Source organism: Gallinula chloropus (assembly GCF_964237585.1).
Source record: "Gallinula chloropus genome assembly, chromosome: 12".
Lineage (NCBI taxonomy): Eukaryota > Metazoa > Chordata > Aves > Gruiformes > Rallidae > Gallinula > Gallinula chloropus.
The window spans coordinates 1,775,642-1,793,582 of NC_140097.1; the positions used below are offsets into that span (position 1 = coordinate 1,775,642).

The window sequence follows — 17,941 nt, forward strand, 5'->3', positions numbered from 1 at the left end:
AAACTATATAAAACTTTCTATTTAAATAGTGTCTTTTGTAAGACAGAAATTGCCAACCCAATGAGATACTGAGTATGTCCTGTAAAAGGTGGAAGAGACTCAGCGTGGCCCAGGGAACACAACCCGTTACTCCCTTCCGTGCACACTGTCAAAATGAGTCACCTGGCAGCAGCGTTTCGTTGGGGAGCTTGTCTACTTCCAGGATAAAGTCGTCTTTGAAGAAGAGGTACCCCACGATGGAGAACAGGTAGACCAAGATGAGCGCGAGGACGGCGGTCAGGATGATGGAGCGCCCGTTGCGAGTGACGCTCTTGATGACGTTGAGCAGGGTCTCTTCGCGGTACACCAGGTCAAAGAGCTGGAGGACAAGAGACAACGGCAAAGGTTGTTTGTCACACGTTGTACCATGTCACACATTGGGGCAGCAGGTTCACAGTGCCAGCTCCACGCCTTAAGGAGCATTTTGATATTCCCTTCTGTGTTTACCTGAAATTTAACTTACTGGCAAAGAAAAACACAGCAGGAGGCGAGGGAGATGGGGTCCCTCGCCCCACTGTCCCAGCGTGTGCCGTGCACTTTGAAACACAAAGAATGGAGGCAGCTCTACCCTCCTCTTCATCTGTACTCCACGGGCTCCAGCCCAGAGCAGCAGCCTGGGAAGGAGCCCCTGCCTGGTGTGAGGGCAGGTGGCCTTGCTTAGGGACCAGACACACAGCGTGTGCTTCAAACACACCAGCATCCAGTGCTGCGTCTTTGCCGTAGCGTTACCCGCCCCATCACATGGCACACCAGCTCTCTGCAAAGCACAGCTAGCTATTTCCTTTCAGTCTTGGTTCATTGAGCATATAATTAAACCAGCATTATTTCTGCCCAAATTCTGTGTTTAAATTCCTCTGTCACTGCTCCCTCTGGGCCTGTGACAGGCAGGGTGCTGGCTACGCTGGCTCGCAATGACAACGCCTATTTGTTAAACTGGACCTATGTGAACGCAGAAAATAACCAACTCAGTTACCAGAGGATGTCACAAGCATCAAAGGGACAAAAATAGAGTGTTCTGAGCAGGATTTAAGAGTCTGCTTTACAAGTGACACATTTTCTCCACCAATACTAGATTTACTCCTTCAGTGCTCATTCTAGTAAGCGCTGTGCAAGATGAGTACCACCCCATAAAGAAGAAACCTCGTACTCCAGGCATCTGTGCCAGTTGCACGAGGTCTGGAGTCTGGGACATGCTATCCTATAGCGACTGACAACAATGGAGTAAACTACTCTAAAGAGCATGTGCCTCTTACTCATAGCATGGGAGCTCCAGAAGCACCTACTGCTCAGCTCACATTTCTATCTACATTTTTCAGTGGTTTCCCCCTCCCCACCCTCAAGTAAGAGTTTATATGACCTTAAGAAAGCTTAAACCTTCACCAGGTATTTGCATTTCTTGGAATAATGACATTTTAAAGTGTTTTATCCTCCTGGATGTGAGCACAGGGTCACAAGCAACACATCTAACCTAGAAAATCTGTACCTTAGAAGCTGGAGGAGAAACACAGAGGGGAACACTAAATACCTTCACTGCAACAGCACACAGAGGTACTGTAGGGAGCAACTATAACTAACTTTAACCTTACACTTGTCTTGTATTCTGTTCTTGAGAAGAACGGGGAGGTCTCCACTTGTCCATACGAGTCAGAAGAGATGTGGCAGGAGTCCTGTACCCCCCCACCATAACTCCTCCCGAGCAACATCTCCGGCGTGCAGTTCTCAGGGCGCCTGCACAGACACTTCCCAGCAGTAAAACAGAAAGCATGGGGAGGGTGACACATCTCGATCTGCCTGAGATGGGACTTCACAAGCACAGAGCAAAACATTCTGAGGGCAAAGCAAATACCTACCAACAGGCTGTAAAAGAACTCGTGTACGAAGAGCCCCAGAGCACAGATCAGAAGGTACAGCAGGTGATAAAGAAACTCTACATCCATGATCATTGCCTTGTATCCTCTAGTGAAGGTTCCACAGTTGCCCACAAAGCTCATCAGGAAAATGATTTTATTGCAAACCTAGGGAAAGATTAACCATAGATTAGTTAGAACATTTGGCTTCCAGGGAAAAAAAAAGAAGCATAACCTGGCTCCATGATGCTCTCAACAACTATGCTGAGTTGTCTGCCCCACACCAAGCAAACCCTGCTTTCTGATGTGTTTTTGGCTCGCTGGCTCAGCTGTGCTGAAACTAAAACCACACATGTCCAATACACCATGCACGCTGACTCCTGGCTCCAGCTCTTCATCAGAAGACATCATGACTAAGATTTAAAGAAAGTAAAACCACTCCTTGGCACGAGAGGTAATCCTTCATAATCCCCCCGACCCCCTGTTCTGAGCAGGCACTTTCTGCAGTGGAACATCTCCCCAAGCCCAGAGTATCCCTGATGCTTCCGAAACACTCCCTGCTGCTTGCTCACAAGGTGCTCCAGGTTTCCCCTGCAATTCCCTCTGAATCATACACCTGGATAAATCCTCCTGTCTAGCACCAGCCAAAAGAAAGCTGCCTTCCCCTTAGCTGGAACCTGCTAAACCCTACAGTTACCACCACCACTGCCCACCCTCTGGAAGCAGCTCGGGCTCTGCAGCACTCGGCGCTGGATTCTGAAGACAAGGAGCACTAATTAAATGATGCACTTGGGAGCCAGGCACTTGGTAACAAAAGCAAAGACTTTGAGGACACACATCTTTGCACAGCTCCTGCTGACTTAGAGAGAAACCCTTCTGGCTCGCTTGCCACAAGAGACCACAAGTATCCGGGTTTGAGCGTTCGTGAAGTTCTCTGGAGGCTCAGCTTACACGCTCAGTCCACACATTACCACAGTGAAAACTGCTCTGTGGCAGCTTTTGGCTGGCAGGTGGGTTGCACACAGGTGCTGGGGAAACACATTGTTTAGTGAATCTTAATCAGGGAGATGGGGTTGAACCAGTAACTGGGTACTTTGGGGTCACAGAGACTTCTCCCTGTGTTTTTGGCTGGGGTGGGAGCTGTTACTGGGCTGTGACAAAGCTGAGTGAAACTGGAGGGGGGTCCAGCCTGGGGAACCAGCATTAAGCCACTAGAAACAGTCCAAAGGGAGTTACTCCTCGCACCAGTTCCACCACAACACGCCAGGCTGGGTCTGCCTGTCACCTTCAGGGGCAGGTAAGAAACTCATGTGTGATGCAAGAGAGCTTCAAGAAGGGCCACTCAATACTTACATTGAATGCTCCCAGAAGAAATAAAGTAGGTTGCAAGCCAACTGAAAATATCAGTCGCAGTATTGTCGATGCGATTAAGGCTCGGATGCCGTGGGGCTTGGGAAGAGCTATGACGATGGCCAGAGAGATCAGCATCGCTGTCCAGAGCAGCCCTGACAGGTGGGGCTCCAGTGTACCTGTGGTGAAGAGGAGAACAAAACCAAGCACACCTGTTTCAACACTTTGATTAAACCAAACCAGAACCAAACTAGTCAAATAAAGGCCATTTTATCTTCTCTTTGGTGGAGCATCGTTAAGCCTCGTGTGCAGACGCTACCGATGTCAAAGGGGTAAGTGAAACACCTGAGCCTGATGCCTTCAGCAGATGTTAATTACAAACTCGTTACTAAAGCATTATGTAAATGATAAGCAGCAGTGTTGTAGGATTCTTCATTTTAGCCTTCATGACTTATACACCTCGGCTGCTGGAAAGGAGAGGCGTTCAGCTCATGCGTTCTGTCGGGGCTCTGGATGGGGGGCGAGGACAGGCACCCCTCTCCTCCAGGTCCAGATGCACAGCAGATTCTCCTCTAGTGCTTTTGGTCCAAAACCTTGTACCGGTTTTTGTCATCTTTTGCTATTTCTGGTTGTATTTAGACTGTCCCATGAGACTGTCTGCTTACATAACATCAGCCCGCGTTGCTAAAAATACACCCCTCTGACAGAGCCGTAACAGATACTCAGCTGAAAAGACCATTTACCCCGGGTTTACGTGGAATAGAAAGGACCTCTTTTGCTTAAAACTGACATTAAAAAACCCCTGCTTTCCTTCAAGCAACTGCTGGTACCTCAACAGACAAAAAGGCAAGAACACATGTTGTGTCCCCCCTGGAATCTCAGAGCACTCTGCAGCCCTTCTACAAGTACATACTGTCATGTCTTGTTGGCAAGGCTGAGGGCTTCCCCTCTCCCCTTCCCCAAACTCAGAGGTAGGAAATGCTACTCTGATCTGACTACCACAAGCAGCCATTTAATTTTGTTCCAAATCACTGTAGATTAATAAAGACAGCAGAGGATAGATGGAAATTAAAGCTTAATAAGCGTAAAGTTGAACAGATGTTTCCAGTGTCTGGAGGGGGTTTGGGATCCCGGAGTGACGCAGCCGCCGCTACTCGAGCTGTCAAACAGCACAAGGCCTGACACCACAGACAGCAGCACGAGGAGCACAGAGCCATGGCACAGGCCATAATGGCACCTGGAAAGAGTGGGGCTCAGGGCACAGGCTCCTCTCTCCTCCTCAGGGACAGAGACACCAGGAGCAAACCACACACTCTTTTTGCCCGTGGCAGGTGAAGCTCACCAAGTGTCCCACCCAACCCACCATCACAGCCTTGCTGCGAGCACGTGGAGTGCCCTGACTGCTGGTGGGAGGCATGTGTAACTGGGGTGGGGGGTGGTGGGTAGGAAGCTCTGCCCCTCTCTGCAATCCTCACTGTTCCAGTACCCAGTTCCAGGAATCTGGTTTTGTTTCTGGTCACCAAGTCAGAAGTTTTACAGCTTCTGCTAGTCAGATGCAGATCAGCGGCTCAGTTCACTGTGTCTGAGCAGCTCAAGACACTGACAACTCCCCCCAAAGGGTCTGATTTTTAAAAAAGCTAAATATAAACCACCTGTGTATTTATTGCTGTGACATTTCTGATTGTAACTAGTAGAGGAAAAGATTTTATCAAAATGTGACCTGATAAAGTAACCTCCCAAGCTGAGCTGGAGGGCACGGCTGGCACGCTGCTCCTCGCTCCCGAGGGCCACCCCTGCTCTAAGCACTCATAGGGGTAAGGGCCTCCAAGTAGAGGGAGCAGCAGAGGGGAGAGGGGCTCTCCTGCACCCTCCACCCACCTCAAATGGTATGAGGCAGGTCACTTCACCCCCCTACCCCTCCCCTGCCAAGGCAGGGGCTCAGTTCGCTCACCCAACCCCAGCGCTCGGGGGCACCCTGAAGTGCTGTGTGACTGCCACAGTGTTATGGGAAGCAGTGTTAGCAAAACACAAGCTCAAGGATGAAACAAATCAGCGTTTCCCATTTTTTTTTTAGTTCAATACTTAATTACAGAACTTTAAACCAAAGTAGAACAGTCAAGTAATTAAAGGTGGGTGTCCGTCTCTGATAATTTTTTCCCCTTAGGAAAAATCACAACTCTGTGTTCTCCTTACAAATGCCTCAAGAAGAAGCAACTCCTAACAGCAGCACAATTTAAATCGAGGCAATTTCTGTTCTGCTGTCCCCACTGAAGCAAACAGGGATGCAGAGACACAAGTTAGGGGCAGAATTTGGCTCATTATATCTTATCTGTTCACTTATTTTTGATTAAGTATTGGTACCTCCTCGAATTCCTTTGAACGGGTAGAAAAATGCCACGAGCAGGTTCATAAGGACAGCCAGGTTAAAGGAAATGCTGCTCCAGAAGGACATGTTCCGAGCACACCAGTACAGGAAAGGCTGAGCTGAAAAAAGAGGAAAATAATTCTTTTTAATGGAGCATTTGGAAAAACAAATAAAAGCTCTGGATAAGAAAATTAATCTCCATCAAAACTTGGTTTATTTTCAGTTTGCCCAAAAGCCCAGCATCAACAGCAGTAACAGTCACGGCTTGTTCTGAAGTTTATTTGATTACTCTCTCTCTTTGGGGTACTCCCAGTTTCCTTGATGGTTTCAAGACAAAGGGCTCACATTAAAAGGGAAGGTATTTTCAAACATTAATTGATGTAGTAGCAACCAGAGTCAGAAATGCCAGAGGACAAGGACTTCAGCTTTCTCCTGATACTACACTTTGTGTTTGGGGCAGCACAAGGAGCACTTAGGAGGAAGAAGAGTTGTGCACGTTATGAAGGGTGAGATTCAGCCCCATGCTGCTGCCAGCAGCCCACCCACGTGAGGTGCTGCCCACCTTCAAGCTTCTCTTCTGCAGCAGCAAGCCAGGAAATAACACAGTGAGGACAGTGCAAGGTGGGCAGCTGGGACACAAAACACAGCATGGTGAGGCAGCAATAAAGCTAAAACCTTCAGCTGCCAAGCCTGGAGCACAACTCTGCTGGTCCCAGCCTGACACAGCCCCAGAATAACACTCCCCCCCAACCTGTGGGCCATGGCCAGGAGTGCATCCACACAGAGCTGAGCACACAGTTATGTGGCTGTGCTCTTCCAAGTCAGAACAGTGCACAGAAAATACTTTCTCAAAAGGATTTCTAATTTATTTGTTGGTCTCCACAGCTTGAATCAAGAGGCACTGCAAACATGCATTTTCTGGAGTGGCTGCAGAGCAGAAGATGAGACAGACAGCTAAGGAGCTGCCTTCCAGCAACTCCCCCTGCATGGAGGCAAAGCCCCCTGGTTGTAATTCCTGCAGCTCACTGTACAGCCAGTTACACACTCCTGAAAGCTAGAGAGAGAAAAAACAAACCAAACCAAACCTTACTTAAAATGGTCTCAAAGAAGGGAATGAACTAATGCCTGTTGCTCTTGGGCATGGGTAACGTGTTGGATATCGGAGGGGAAGGCACAAGAAGCTCACAGTGAAGTTTCAGGAGAAGATGAAAACACAAACTCAGGCTAAGGAGTAAATTATCAACCACTGCAAGCCCCAGCCTCCTGTTAGCCAGCATCCCTCTTGAGCAAATTACCTCTTCTAGCATCCCAAGCAAAAAAAGTTGGGTTCAAAGAACTATACAATGCCTCATTACACTGAGCTGAAAGGTGCATAAAAAGTGAATGCAGCAAACAGCTGAATGCAAAGCAAAGGACCACAGAAAGGTACCCTGTCACCCTAAGAATACAGCCCTCCTTACACCTAATTAGCCAGGCACATGTTAAGCCTCACTGAAATGTGATGCAGCAATGTTTTGAATACAGGATACACAGACCTCTGTATCATTTCTGTTCTTGATTTCATCTTACAGGAAGGATTTGCAAGCAGGTTGAATGAATTTGCAGGGAGTCGCTGTGTGAAGGATGGCTATGAAGCTCCTGCCCTTGGGGATGGGCACAGACCATCAGCCCGGTGTAGCACTCCTGCCTGGCTTGTTTTAATTCTTTGTGAAGACCTTAGGAGGCTTAACAGTGCCCAGGCTATGTGCTAGCACTGTGAGCTGAAAGGGGAAGCACATGGGTATTTAAAGAGAAGCCCTTCCTGGGTTTGACTCAACGGCGAGCGGCACACCGAGCGCTGCCAGTCATGTCTCCAGCACACAAACCTGTACCCAAAACATGAGGAATGGCTGAATAAACACAGAGTATCACCCAGAGGCTGAACAAGCCCAGAGGATTAGGGATCAGACTAAAGGATTCCAGCTTCTTGAAGGAAAAGATAAATGTTCTCCACTTCCACAGGTGGATTTTGACTAATTTGTCTTCTGTTGTTAATGATGGATGTCTCACAGCTTGCCTGGAGGCAGCCTCAAAGGGTAACAGAACATATGGATGCTGTAAAGGACAAAGTTGCCCAGCTGTTTAGGATGCCAAATACTCCCATATTCTCATACAGGTCTTCGGATTCATTTTAGGAAGCAGGTTGATGGGGATGTTGAGGCTGCCAGAAGAACCCATCCGCTGCTCTCTGGAAATGGCTCTGCTCTGTGCAGCACTCACACACCTGAGAAACAGCTCAGCAGAGCTGAGCAAGCTCCAGACAATCCAGTCAGTACCTGACGGGTCATTTGAGATATTACAATTCTTTTTTCTCTTAGGAGGTCTAATAATATATATCCACAGACATCCCAATCATCTGAACCAAATGTTGGATTTCCATTACCAGACGTGCAACACATCAGCTGGAGTGCAAACTGCATGTATACATCCTACAGACAAACTGGGAAGAGCCAGGGCTGCTCTCAGAGGCCACGGTGAGGGTGAAATGCTGTCACCAGAGGTCATGACAAGGGAAATCACTTCATGAAAAGTACTTTTCACAATGAGGAAGGTCTAAAGGTCTCTCCCTTGTCTCCTGATTTCTTCCTACAATGGGCAATGCTGGCTGAGTACCAGCAAGCTCTCTGTCAGGGGAAAACCTCTGCTACCCGTGCTGGCATGGAATGCCTGGGGCAGGTTTCGGTGTCCACGGCACCGGGCACAAGCCCACTCACACATCGGCTCTGGACCAGTCTGTGCTCTTGCACCAGCAACTGGAGTTGAGCTGGGGAAGAACAGTGCTATCAGATGGCAGAAGCTGACTGAAGCAGGAAATAACTGCTTTATCTCTCACATTTCAGAGGGTCACTGTTGGTAAATTCTCACCACTCATTGCTGCCCACTGAAGCTGAGCTTCCAGGGCAACATTTCCCCTTCAGCAAAACAACAAATCAATGAAAAAAATAGATTAAATTAAACAAACTAGTTAGAAAGTTGACTGGGGGAAGTGGTGGCACTGTATGGATTAAAATACAATCTTAAAAAAGTTTTCCTAGCTGCCAGCGGGAACCTCCGAGGGAAAAGCAGAGCTTGAAAATGCTCTCAGAGATTTTAGCATCACAGGGCTGGAAGGGACTTAATCAGCCCATCTGCCAGCCTATTCCTTGCCCAAAGAAAGGACGATTTCTCCTTTTACTATTAGTGGAAAACACACGTTTAAGCCTGTTCTTAAATACCTCCACTGCTGGAGATGCCCTGAGTCCCTGCAGCGTTACCCAGCCTTACTCCTTGCAACGCAGGGGAACTGCTTCATGTTCCCAGCACAGGCAAAGGACCACTGCTTCCTTCAGCTGGGTCCTCTCCATCTCTCCCTGCCACCAAATGCCTTCTCATTTCAGCTAAGCCTCCACAAATGTGTTCCTTCCTGTTGGATCTTAAAAAAAGCCGACCTGTGATCCTTCTTGCGGCTCCCCCCTGGATCCCCTCCAGTTGGTCCATATTGCTCTTGCTTTAAGCTCGGCTTCGCTGCAGCGTGGTGCTGCCATGCAGAGGAGCAGACTCTTCCAAACAATTATCAAGGTTGCCACCACACCAGGGAACTATCTGCTCCCCAGTCAACGTCTCAAACTCCGAGAGCCCGACCTCAGTGCTCTGCTGGTAACGCTCCACACAACCGCACAGCCAACCTACCTCGCAGCTTCTTTTGCCAGTTCATCTCATTGAAGAGGTCTTCTGATTTCATGAAGAAGTCGTTGATCTTGCTGCCTTGTTCATCCCTCTCTGTGGTGTAATATATCCGCAGCTTGGACTCCTTCGTGAGGAACTCACATATACTGGGCACAGGGAAGACGATTTGCTCCATGGTCCGGTCTGACCTGACAATCTGAACAGCAGCCTGATTAGAGTCCCTCCTAGTTTTAACATGCTTTTATTTCTCAGCTTGTTTGTCCTTTCCCCCTCCTTCTGAACCAGCTACATGTAGAACCTTGGACACATTTCCATAGAACAGCAACTGGACAGAGACAGGCCTACGTTTAGCTCCAAGACTGATAATTCCTATGCTGTGGTCTTACCCTGGCAACACTGTGCTGAGGTGGGATCTCTGAGTGGCCCCAGGAATCCCTCCCCAAAGCTGTGCTGGGGATTTCAGAGCCATCAGCTTGAAGAATCTTGCCAAATTTTAGCTACACATGGCACAGGCATGTCTGAGGAATTTTATTACTCCCATTATTAGAGAGTTCTGCCAACTCCCTGTATTTGTGCATGCTTTACCTTTAAAGAGCACCTTCAGTTGTGCATCAGGCCAAACTGTCACTTGAATACAGAAAGAATGGCACAAGCTACCACTAACTTCATGGATTCAGCAATAGCACCGGCCAAAATGTAACAGAAGCGAAGTTACACTTCCTCCTGCCAAGAGAGCTCTGCTCAGCTCCGTCTTAAAGCCCACACATGACAGCTCAAAAATAGCTCCCCCCCAGCGGCTGTCAACCAGTGAAATAAAAAAATAAGGCCATATATATCTTTATGTCAAAGATGACAGTCCACACACAGGTAGTCAGTTCAATCAAAGCACCACACAGAATGTAACCGGTGCTCAACTTCACCGGGCCTCTTCCAAGCAGCTCTTCCCACAGCAGAATATTCCCCCCCCCACCCCACTTCCACCACCACCTCCCAGCAGCCACCAGCTTCCCTGTACCTCAATCTGTGCCGTGTGCTTGGCGTAAAACTCCAGAGCCTCGTCTCCCTCTATCTGACCTCCCGGCTTCAGCATGTTCTGCAGCTCTTTGTTGTGACGAGCCAACTAAAATAAAGGAATGCAAAGGGAGTGGGAGACACCAGATGTCTCTCTATGATATTAAATTTCTGACTTTTGGCATAAAAAACCGAGATAGTATGCAGTCAGCTGCTAAGAAAGGGCAAAGTTGACAGAAGGCTTGTTCTATTCCAACCAGACACCCTGCAGCTCTATTTTGGGAGCAAGTCAGAATGATTCAAAGATGTAGTTTCTGTAATATCGGTGCTGTGCTCCTCTTCTCCCCATCCTCTGCCTGACTGGGGGAAACTTCTGAATATTGACGTTTGGCCTCTCCTTCTACACCCACCCCAATCCCAAGGTGTGCTAATCACACAGATATCTAAGGCAGGGATGGAAGGGGAAAAAATCTGCGTCAACTGACAAGCAGATGCTGCTCCAAAAAGGCTTCTGGATGCTCTGAATTCATCTGACAGCACAGCCATGGGTTTTCTTCTCAGGCACTGAAGGAAGGAGAAGTCTCTAGCAGAGCGATATATGGAGCATTTTAACTAGATCTGGATATTAATTCCCCACCCCCTTGGTCTTTTACCTTTCAAACACCACACTGCATCAACACAATGAGCTGGCTCCAACACAGAGAAGGTGCTGAGAAGCCTAAGAGCAGAGTGGTGTTTCTGTGTGCGGTTTGAGGGGTGAGTAGGATTTCTTTGAGAGCATAAAGTAACCTTTGATACAGCTGAAAAACAATGTATTTCTCCCCAGTACTGCCAAGAACTGGAATCATGTGTCTTCAGGAACTTGGTCAGGAGCCTGCCTGCTGCCCAGTATAGAAGAAAACACCAAGAATTTTCTGATAGAATTTTCTTTTCTGATTCTTTAAGGATTAGAACTTGCTCTGACAAAAAGAGAACACGCTGAGTTTGTCTCAGAGGGAAGCTGTGACAACAATCTCAGGGTAAAGCAGACCTCTTGTGATACTTGGTGAAACCCTACCTGGTGAGCCAGTATGTAAATATTGTGTCCCACGTTCCTCGGAGATGCTGCAAGATCTTCCCCATTCTCTCCATCCTCAAATTCTACTTCTCCCTGCAGATAAGCCTTCTTTATCACTTCCACCTAAAGAGACAGGGCCAACAAAGAGACAGCTCACGAAGTCCATCAAGGCCAGTATACATGTGGCACTCTTACAGAGGGGAAAGGGAGCTGAGCATTGGCATTCAAAAGGAAGGTCAGCACCCAGGGTGAAACACGAGACCTGACCTCAGCTCCTTCAGCCCAGCTCATTGACACAAGAAACTAACCTTCAGATTTCTCTCTAGGCAATATAATCTGGCCACCCTTGCCCCACACTGCATCACATTCTGACCTCTGGCCTCCACCTCAGCTACGTGCACTGAGAGAAGTCGGCAGTGCTTCCAGCTGTACTCTGACTCTCCTGGCTGTGTTTGCACTAACCAGCCCACACACCTGCTGCAGGCTGCTGGGCTGCTTTTATGTCACAAGAACTTTCTGTTTCTCTCTCTGCCTCTTGTGCAAGTGACTTCTACAGGACCATGCCATGCTCCTCCCTGCCTCACACGCGGGATGCTCGTGCCTCCTCTGTAGCATTCAGCGTGGCTTCCCACTCGTGCTGACCAGGACCTAGACAGGCCCGTCCCCTGTGGATAATGCACTCATCCAACCAACTCTGGGAAAGGTCTTCCAGTTGCCACTGATCTGCTCACAGACCTCTTGCAGCATGTCTGGGGCAGACACAGCCAGCCCAGTCTCCCCAGTGCTGCGACCAGTGCTGCTGCCGTGGCTAGCTTGACAGGAGCGACCCAGGGACTCACCAGTTCTTTGGGCCTCATGTTGTAGAGGATCCTCTCCGCGTTCTCGCTGTCGTGCCTGCTCTCCATGATCGCCAAGAGAAGCTTTGAAGCGTTGTTCTGAAGGGAAGGAAAACCAATGGCAGTCACAGCCAGGAGTCCCAACCGGCAGGTCCCCAGCTCGAGCCAGCCCTGCTGCCCAGGACGGCTTGAGGTGTCAGGGTTCTACAACACAAGGCCTGAGCAAGGCAGAACCCAGCCAGCCTACTGCAGGGCTCCATCAGCCTCACTGAGCGCTCCCTCTCCTCTAATTACAGAGATAAACAGCTTAGTGGTATTTCCATCAGCTTATCTCCCAAACCCTACTTGCTGGGGGACGTCACATTAACCCAAGTTAAGGTGCCGGTGTTTCAATCGCTGAGGTTTCAAGCCTGTGTGTATTATCTTGCCCTGTTTCCAAACCACTGCAGCATTGCTACAAGCTCTCAAACTCCAAAAGGCTGTTGATTAAATCAAAGGACAGCCAAGGCTGAAGACACAGACGTGCTTCACTGCTTTTAGCCGAAAATGACTCTGCGACCCGCTCGCGCCAAGGAGCGGAGGGAGGAAATGGGAAGCTACCACAAGGCACCAGACTACTTTAATACGAGCAATTAAGATTAAAATCCATCATGTCTGACAATAAAAACCAATAAAAGTATTTAATTTTGAAGTATAATGCTAATTGAGCCTAAAAGCATTTTTTATTTAGAATAATAAAAAACCCACATTACCCATAATAACGGTGCGAGTCGGCAACGGAAAACAGCCAGACACTGTGCTGCAGGAGAGGCTGGGCAGCCAGAGAGGAGAGAGATCTCAAACATATGCTGAAGCAGGAGCACTCTGTGAATGCTGCTGCTAGAAGACAACCTGCTAGTGCATTCTGAAACCAGCACCAGGGCTAATTACTCCAGCATTAATATAAACAGCCCTAAAAATTTCTTGATGATTAAACATCAAGCGATTAAACACCGGCAATAAAGTATTGCACAACTAGATGTGGCATGAGGATTCTCCCTTCTGTTGTACATGTAAAAGCTCACCAACAACAGAGAAGCTTCCACTGGCTTTAAATTTTTAAGGGGAAATTATTTTAGGATTCCTCAGCTGATCCTGACTGTCAGGGTCTAAAAACTGGTGGCTCCACGTTGTCATTTAAAAGATGAAATCCCTGCGACAGTCTTTGGGCACTGCCTCCAGCTCGCTGATGCACAGAATTCTTCAGCACTTATGAATATTGGGATATAATAAACACCCACATCATTCCAACAATAAAATGTGTGCTTCATCCTACTGTGAAAGGGGAACACACTAAAGAGTCACTTGCCTTCAGTTCCAGCACGAGGTCCATCCTCTTCTTGCCCAGCGGGTTGATATCATTGAGAATTAATGCTGTGATGATGTCGATGCCGTTGGACTCGTGAGTAGCAATGCAGTTCTGGCCAAAGAAAATTCAAACTTTGCTAATTGTCTACACTAAAAACACAGCCTAGGCTAGGGACCCAGCCAGAAGAGTCACCTCTTCCATCACCCCATAAGCTGTTTGAGATGGATAACCAAATAGAAAGCTCCTGCCAGTGGAATAACAAGAGATTAAGGCATTTTGTTTCAAGCTTCTCCTATCTTCAGCCATAGCACATCCTCCTGAAACCACCCAGCCTCAGGAAGCAGGAGGTAACAGAGTTGATAAAGGAAGCACTGCCATGCCAAAGCGTCCAGCCTGAACACATAACTGAGGAAGAACACTGTTTAGCTAAGATTAGGAAGAATTTTCTTTATTTTACACGTGCCAATCAACACCTACCTCAGTCCTGCCTACCCAAAGGCAGTGAATTTCCATAACCTTATTGCTTACCTTTTAACCTTGCTTTTAGACTGGCCTATAACTAAAATGTACAAACCAACTATAGCTTCCTGCCTTCCAAATCCAGAGCCCTGCTCTGCCGTCCAGCTCCACTGTGGAGATCCATACCTATACTTAAAGGCTGCTGTTCCACCCGATCCAGACACCAGAGAGAACCTCTCAGATGTGAACTGAGGTCTAAGTACTGTTTGTAAGTGCAGAGATTTGCCTGTTAGAAGGGTGGAGCACACAGGTCACGCTGGCCCAATGGGAGAAGCGTTCTTTGGCGAGTCAATGCCATAGAGTGGCTGGAGTTTGGGGAACTATTCTGGGTTGGCCATCTCTCTAGTATTGTTTACTCTAGGTTTTCTGACTTTACTCATTGAAACAGTTATAGCAGGAGTCACACTTAGATGGAAAGCAGAAGTGGGTCTGACTGACTGGTGATGCTGCTCTAAACACACTGTGAAACCTGTGGGTCGGTGGAGTGGAAGAGCAGAGCTACCCCTGCCCTCCAATCCTAGAGCAAAGAGTAGTTCTCCAGCACTTAAGAACTCCTGCTTATGCAAACCAAGCATCTCCCCACATTCCTTCAACCTTCAAGGCACAGAGCAGACCAAGCCTGCTTTATCCTACAGTCCTTCTCATCATTCAGTTTTGCCTTCCCAGGAACGTGGTTAATTAAACCATCACCACTCAAAGCTATTTCCCCTTGGAGCAGAACATACTGGTGATGGCAAGTACAGTTTGGGGGAGCTGGACAGAGGCTGCCTCAGTCCCCAGCAGACACTTGGAGGTCCTCACCAACACCCAACCATGCTCATCAGGAACCACCACCATGTCCCTGAGCAAGCCCATGGACAGTGGGCACCTGGTTCTACACACAACTATATCTGAAAACAACCTCAACACTGTGTTCACCCTCATTAATGGAGGTACAGAGCTCAACCTTCTTGCTCCAGGCCAGGGGGAGCCCATTCCTGGCTTCATTTACCACAGGCAACAGAGCTTGGTTTTAGCATCGTTTTTACCACGAAGTATTTCAGGTTCTGAAATTCCCCACTCTCCCTGTCTGTCAAGTCTAATAAAACAAGTTAAATCCTAGCAAAGCAGAAAAACCTCTACTGCTTTGCCTGGTTTGACTCCTCAGAGGAGGCCTTGAGAAACAGAAGTTGATTATTATGAGTTTATTAAGGGGAAAAAGAAACCCCTTGAAACCCCAAACTCCTCTGTCAGGCAAGTAAAGCAGCGTTGCCAGCCAATGCAAGCCCAGCAGACTGAGCACCAAGCCCTGCAGAGCACATGCTGTGGGTGTGGGGAGGAAGGATGATGCTTTTTATGGCTACAGGTGCCTTACCTGGTTCTCATGGCAAGGCCCCTGACAGTACTCAGTCAAACTCTCCAGCGTCTGGTTGATGAGGGCTACGTTCTTCTCGTTTATGTAGAGGCCAAGAAGTCCAAGCCCACCAGTTGTGCTTCCACAGATACAGTCGAGAAACTGCAGCGTCTCACACACCAAGTTGTAGTTGGTCTTGTTGTTCTGGCAGCGGAGGAAGTTCTGGGAGGAGAGCATCCAGGTGGGAGGGGAAGGGGGGGGGGAAAAACATCCATACAAACTCATGTTCACATCAAAACGTTTTATTAAGCTCATCCATCTGCAACTGCACTGCGTGGAGCATCGCTCTGAGTTCAGCAGAGCCTGGACGAGCAGCTTAAGCCTTGCTCAGGGCTTGCTTGCACCACGCTGCTCTCAAGAAGCCTGCTGGCTTCAAATCTGACAGGAGACAGGCAGCATTAAACAGAGTGCATCCATCAGAGAGCACTGAAACCCAATGTGGAATGGGCCACTCTGCAGACCAGAAAGGTCTCCTGGAAGCTCTCCTTCTAGCCTACCTGCCACATCTCACTGCTGACCATCACCCAAGGCTCTCTCCTCCTCCCCAGACCCTTCTGGAAAACAGAAGCAGCAGCTCCCTGGCTGGAGCAGCACCACCTGCGTGAGCAGCAGCGAGGAAGCACCTGCCTCTCATGCCCTGAAGGAAGGTGCCTTGAAACACACCTCCCTCTGCTGCATTTCTTCCCACATAATCACTGCGATCCCTGCCCGAAGCTGCTGGTGCCCAGCAGCTCCTCCAATGAAACTCCACATATATCAGCGTGGATGAAACAGGTTTCCTCTCTCCTGTGTTTCAAATGAAAAGAAAAAAACCCAAAACCAAACAAAACCATTCCCAAGCAAAACAAACAAAAGGACAATTAATGAAAACCCATTTCCCAGTGACTCAGATGCTGTTTGTCAGCGCTGTTAAAACGGATGGACGCTACCACTTCCTTTTCCTTCAGCAGGACAACTCCTCTCCAGCTTAACTCTAGCAGGTTATAAAACACTTGAAAGGTTAAAAAACAACCCCTCAGGAAAATGAGATGCATGGGCCTGTGGAACCAGCAAAGTCTTCTCTGCAAGCCCACAGAGGAACACTGCTAACCGGCTGCCTCCCGCGCCTGCGTCAGGCTAATAAGTCTTCTAAGGCAAACAGGCTGAGGAATTGCCAGATCCATCCAAGGCTGAAGCTAAAAAAGGAAAATGCTGTCTATGAACGCAGACTAAAGGTGACAGTGATTCAGCACATTTCCACTGATTGCTCATTTAGGATCCTGACTTTTGATTAACTTGTCAGACTGCAGAAAGGTTGATGCTATGGAAAGCAGAGCTCGCGCCCTCCCTCTGGGGGGAAAAAAGAGGCAAAAATAATGGGGAATACCAAAAGTGATGAAACAAGATGCTCTCTGGCTGCAGTACAGCATCTCTTCTGGTTAGAGCTCGGTTTATATCAGATTTAGCTTCTTGATATGAAGGCAATAAACAAAAAGAAGAGGAATAGGGTATGGGGGGCAGAAGGACAGTGTTGGATGGGTAAACAAGGGGAAGGGAAAAATTGTAGAAAGCAAGAGCCTGCTGCACTGTAAGAATCTACCCCAGGGAATGTTTGCTGCTGTCTCAGCCACTATAAATCGAGCTCCTAATGTTCTGTCATCCAGAGCATCTCTCAGGCTGCAGAGTGGGTCCTGCACCTTCAGTGGGGGTGAACCTGTGGTCCGTACCACCTGCAAGACCTCCCTGCACTCAGAATAACCAGTGACAGAGCTGCCAATTCGGCCAGAACACAAGGGCTGGGGATCTTGAGGAGAAAAGGAGGAAAAGAGCATCCATGGTGCCTACCTGGAAGGATCCTATATCCTCACCTGAGAGAGAAACACTTCCTGATGGGATGAAGAGCATCAGAGTCAGGCAGTGTTTGAGTCCCTACCTTTGGGAACCACCTCCTGGAGATACTTAGCTAACTTCACGCTGCTGCTCATTCTTAGGGAGGCTGGTCCTCCCCATTTAGAACCCCAGACCGGTTTGAATGGGCCCTCCAATGGTGCCCCAAGCCCCATCCAACCCAGCCTTGAACCCTGCCAGGGATCCCAGGGCAGCCCCAGCTTCTCTGGGCACACTGTGCCAGGGCCCCCCACCTCCCCAGGAAGGATTTCTGCACCCCAGTCCCTCTCTGGCTGCCCTCCTGCAGCTGAAGGGTAAGATACAGGACCAGACAGGGCTACACTTGTGAAAGCAGGACCAGGACCCAGTTCTAACACTGGAGACCATTTCCCCCAGTATGCAGCTTAATGCCAAGTACCCTTCAGCAGAAACACGATGCCCGGGAATCAAACTGGCTACTTGCAGAGTATCATCCCAGTTAGTACAAGCAAGGATGAGTATGAAACCCTTGGAAGACACAGTTCTAGCACTGGAGTGGGTAATTTCCCCCAAAGATTGAAGTATTTTCTTTGGATACTCTTTGTTTTAGCAGAAATCTGATCCCC

The 17,941-nt window shown here is 48.5% G+C and overlaps 1 protein-coding gene across 4 annotated transcripts in view; it reads right to left on the bottom strand.

Annotated features, from left to right (window-relative positions):
* ITPR1 (inositol 1,4,5-trisphosphate receptor type 1) overlaps positions 1-17,941 on the bottom strand; it is a gene marked incomplete at its 5' end in the record, with an annotated part of 159,646 nt that overhangs the window by 22,301 nt on the left and 119,404 nt on the right. For all 4 annotated transcript variants that reach the window (XM_084269793.1, XM_084269792.1, XM_084269791.1 and 1 more), the window contains 10 exons: positions 163-358; positions 1,890-2,054; positions 3,240-3,415; positions 5,598-5,720; positions 9,310-9,502; positions 10,322-10,426; positions 11,375-11,497; positions 12,214-12,309; positions 13,559-13,669; positions 15,432-15,632. In XM_084269793.1, the coding sequence (XP_084125919.1) occupies positions 163-358; positions 1,890-2,054; positions 3,240-3,415; positions 5,598-5,720; positions 9,310-9,502; positions 10,322-10,426; positions 11,375-11,497; positions 12,214-12,309; positions 13,559-13,669; positions 15,432-15,632 (1,489 nt within the window). The remainder of the gene's footprint in view (positions 1-162; positions 359-1,889; positions 2,055-3,239; positions 3,416-5,597; positions 5,721-9,309; positions 9,503-10,321; positions 10,427-11,374; positions 11,498-12,213; positions 12,310-13,558; positions 13,670-15,431; positions 15,633-17,941) is intronic.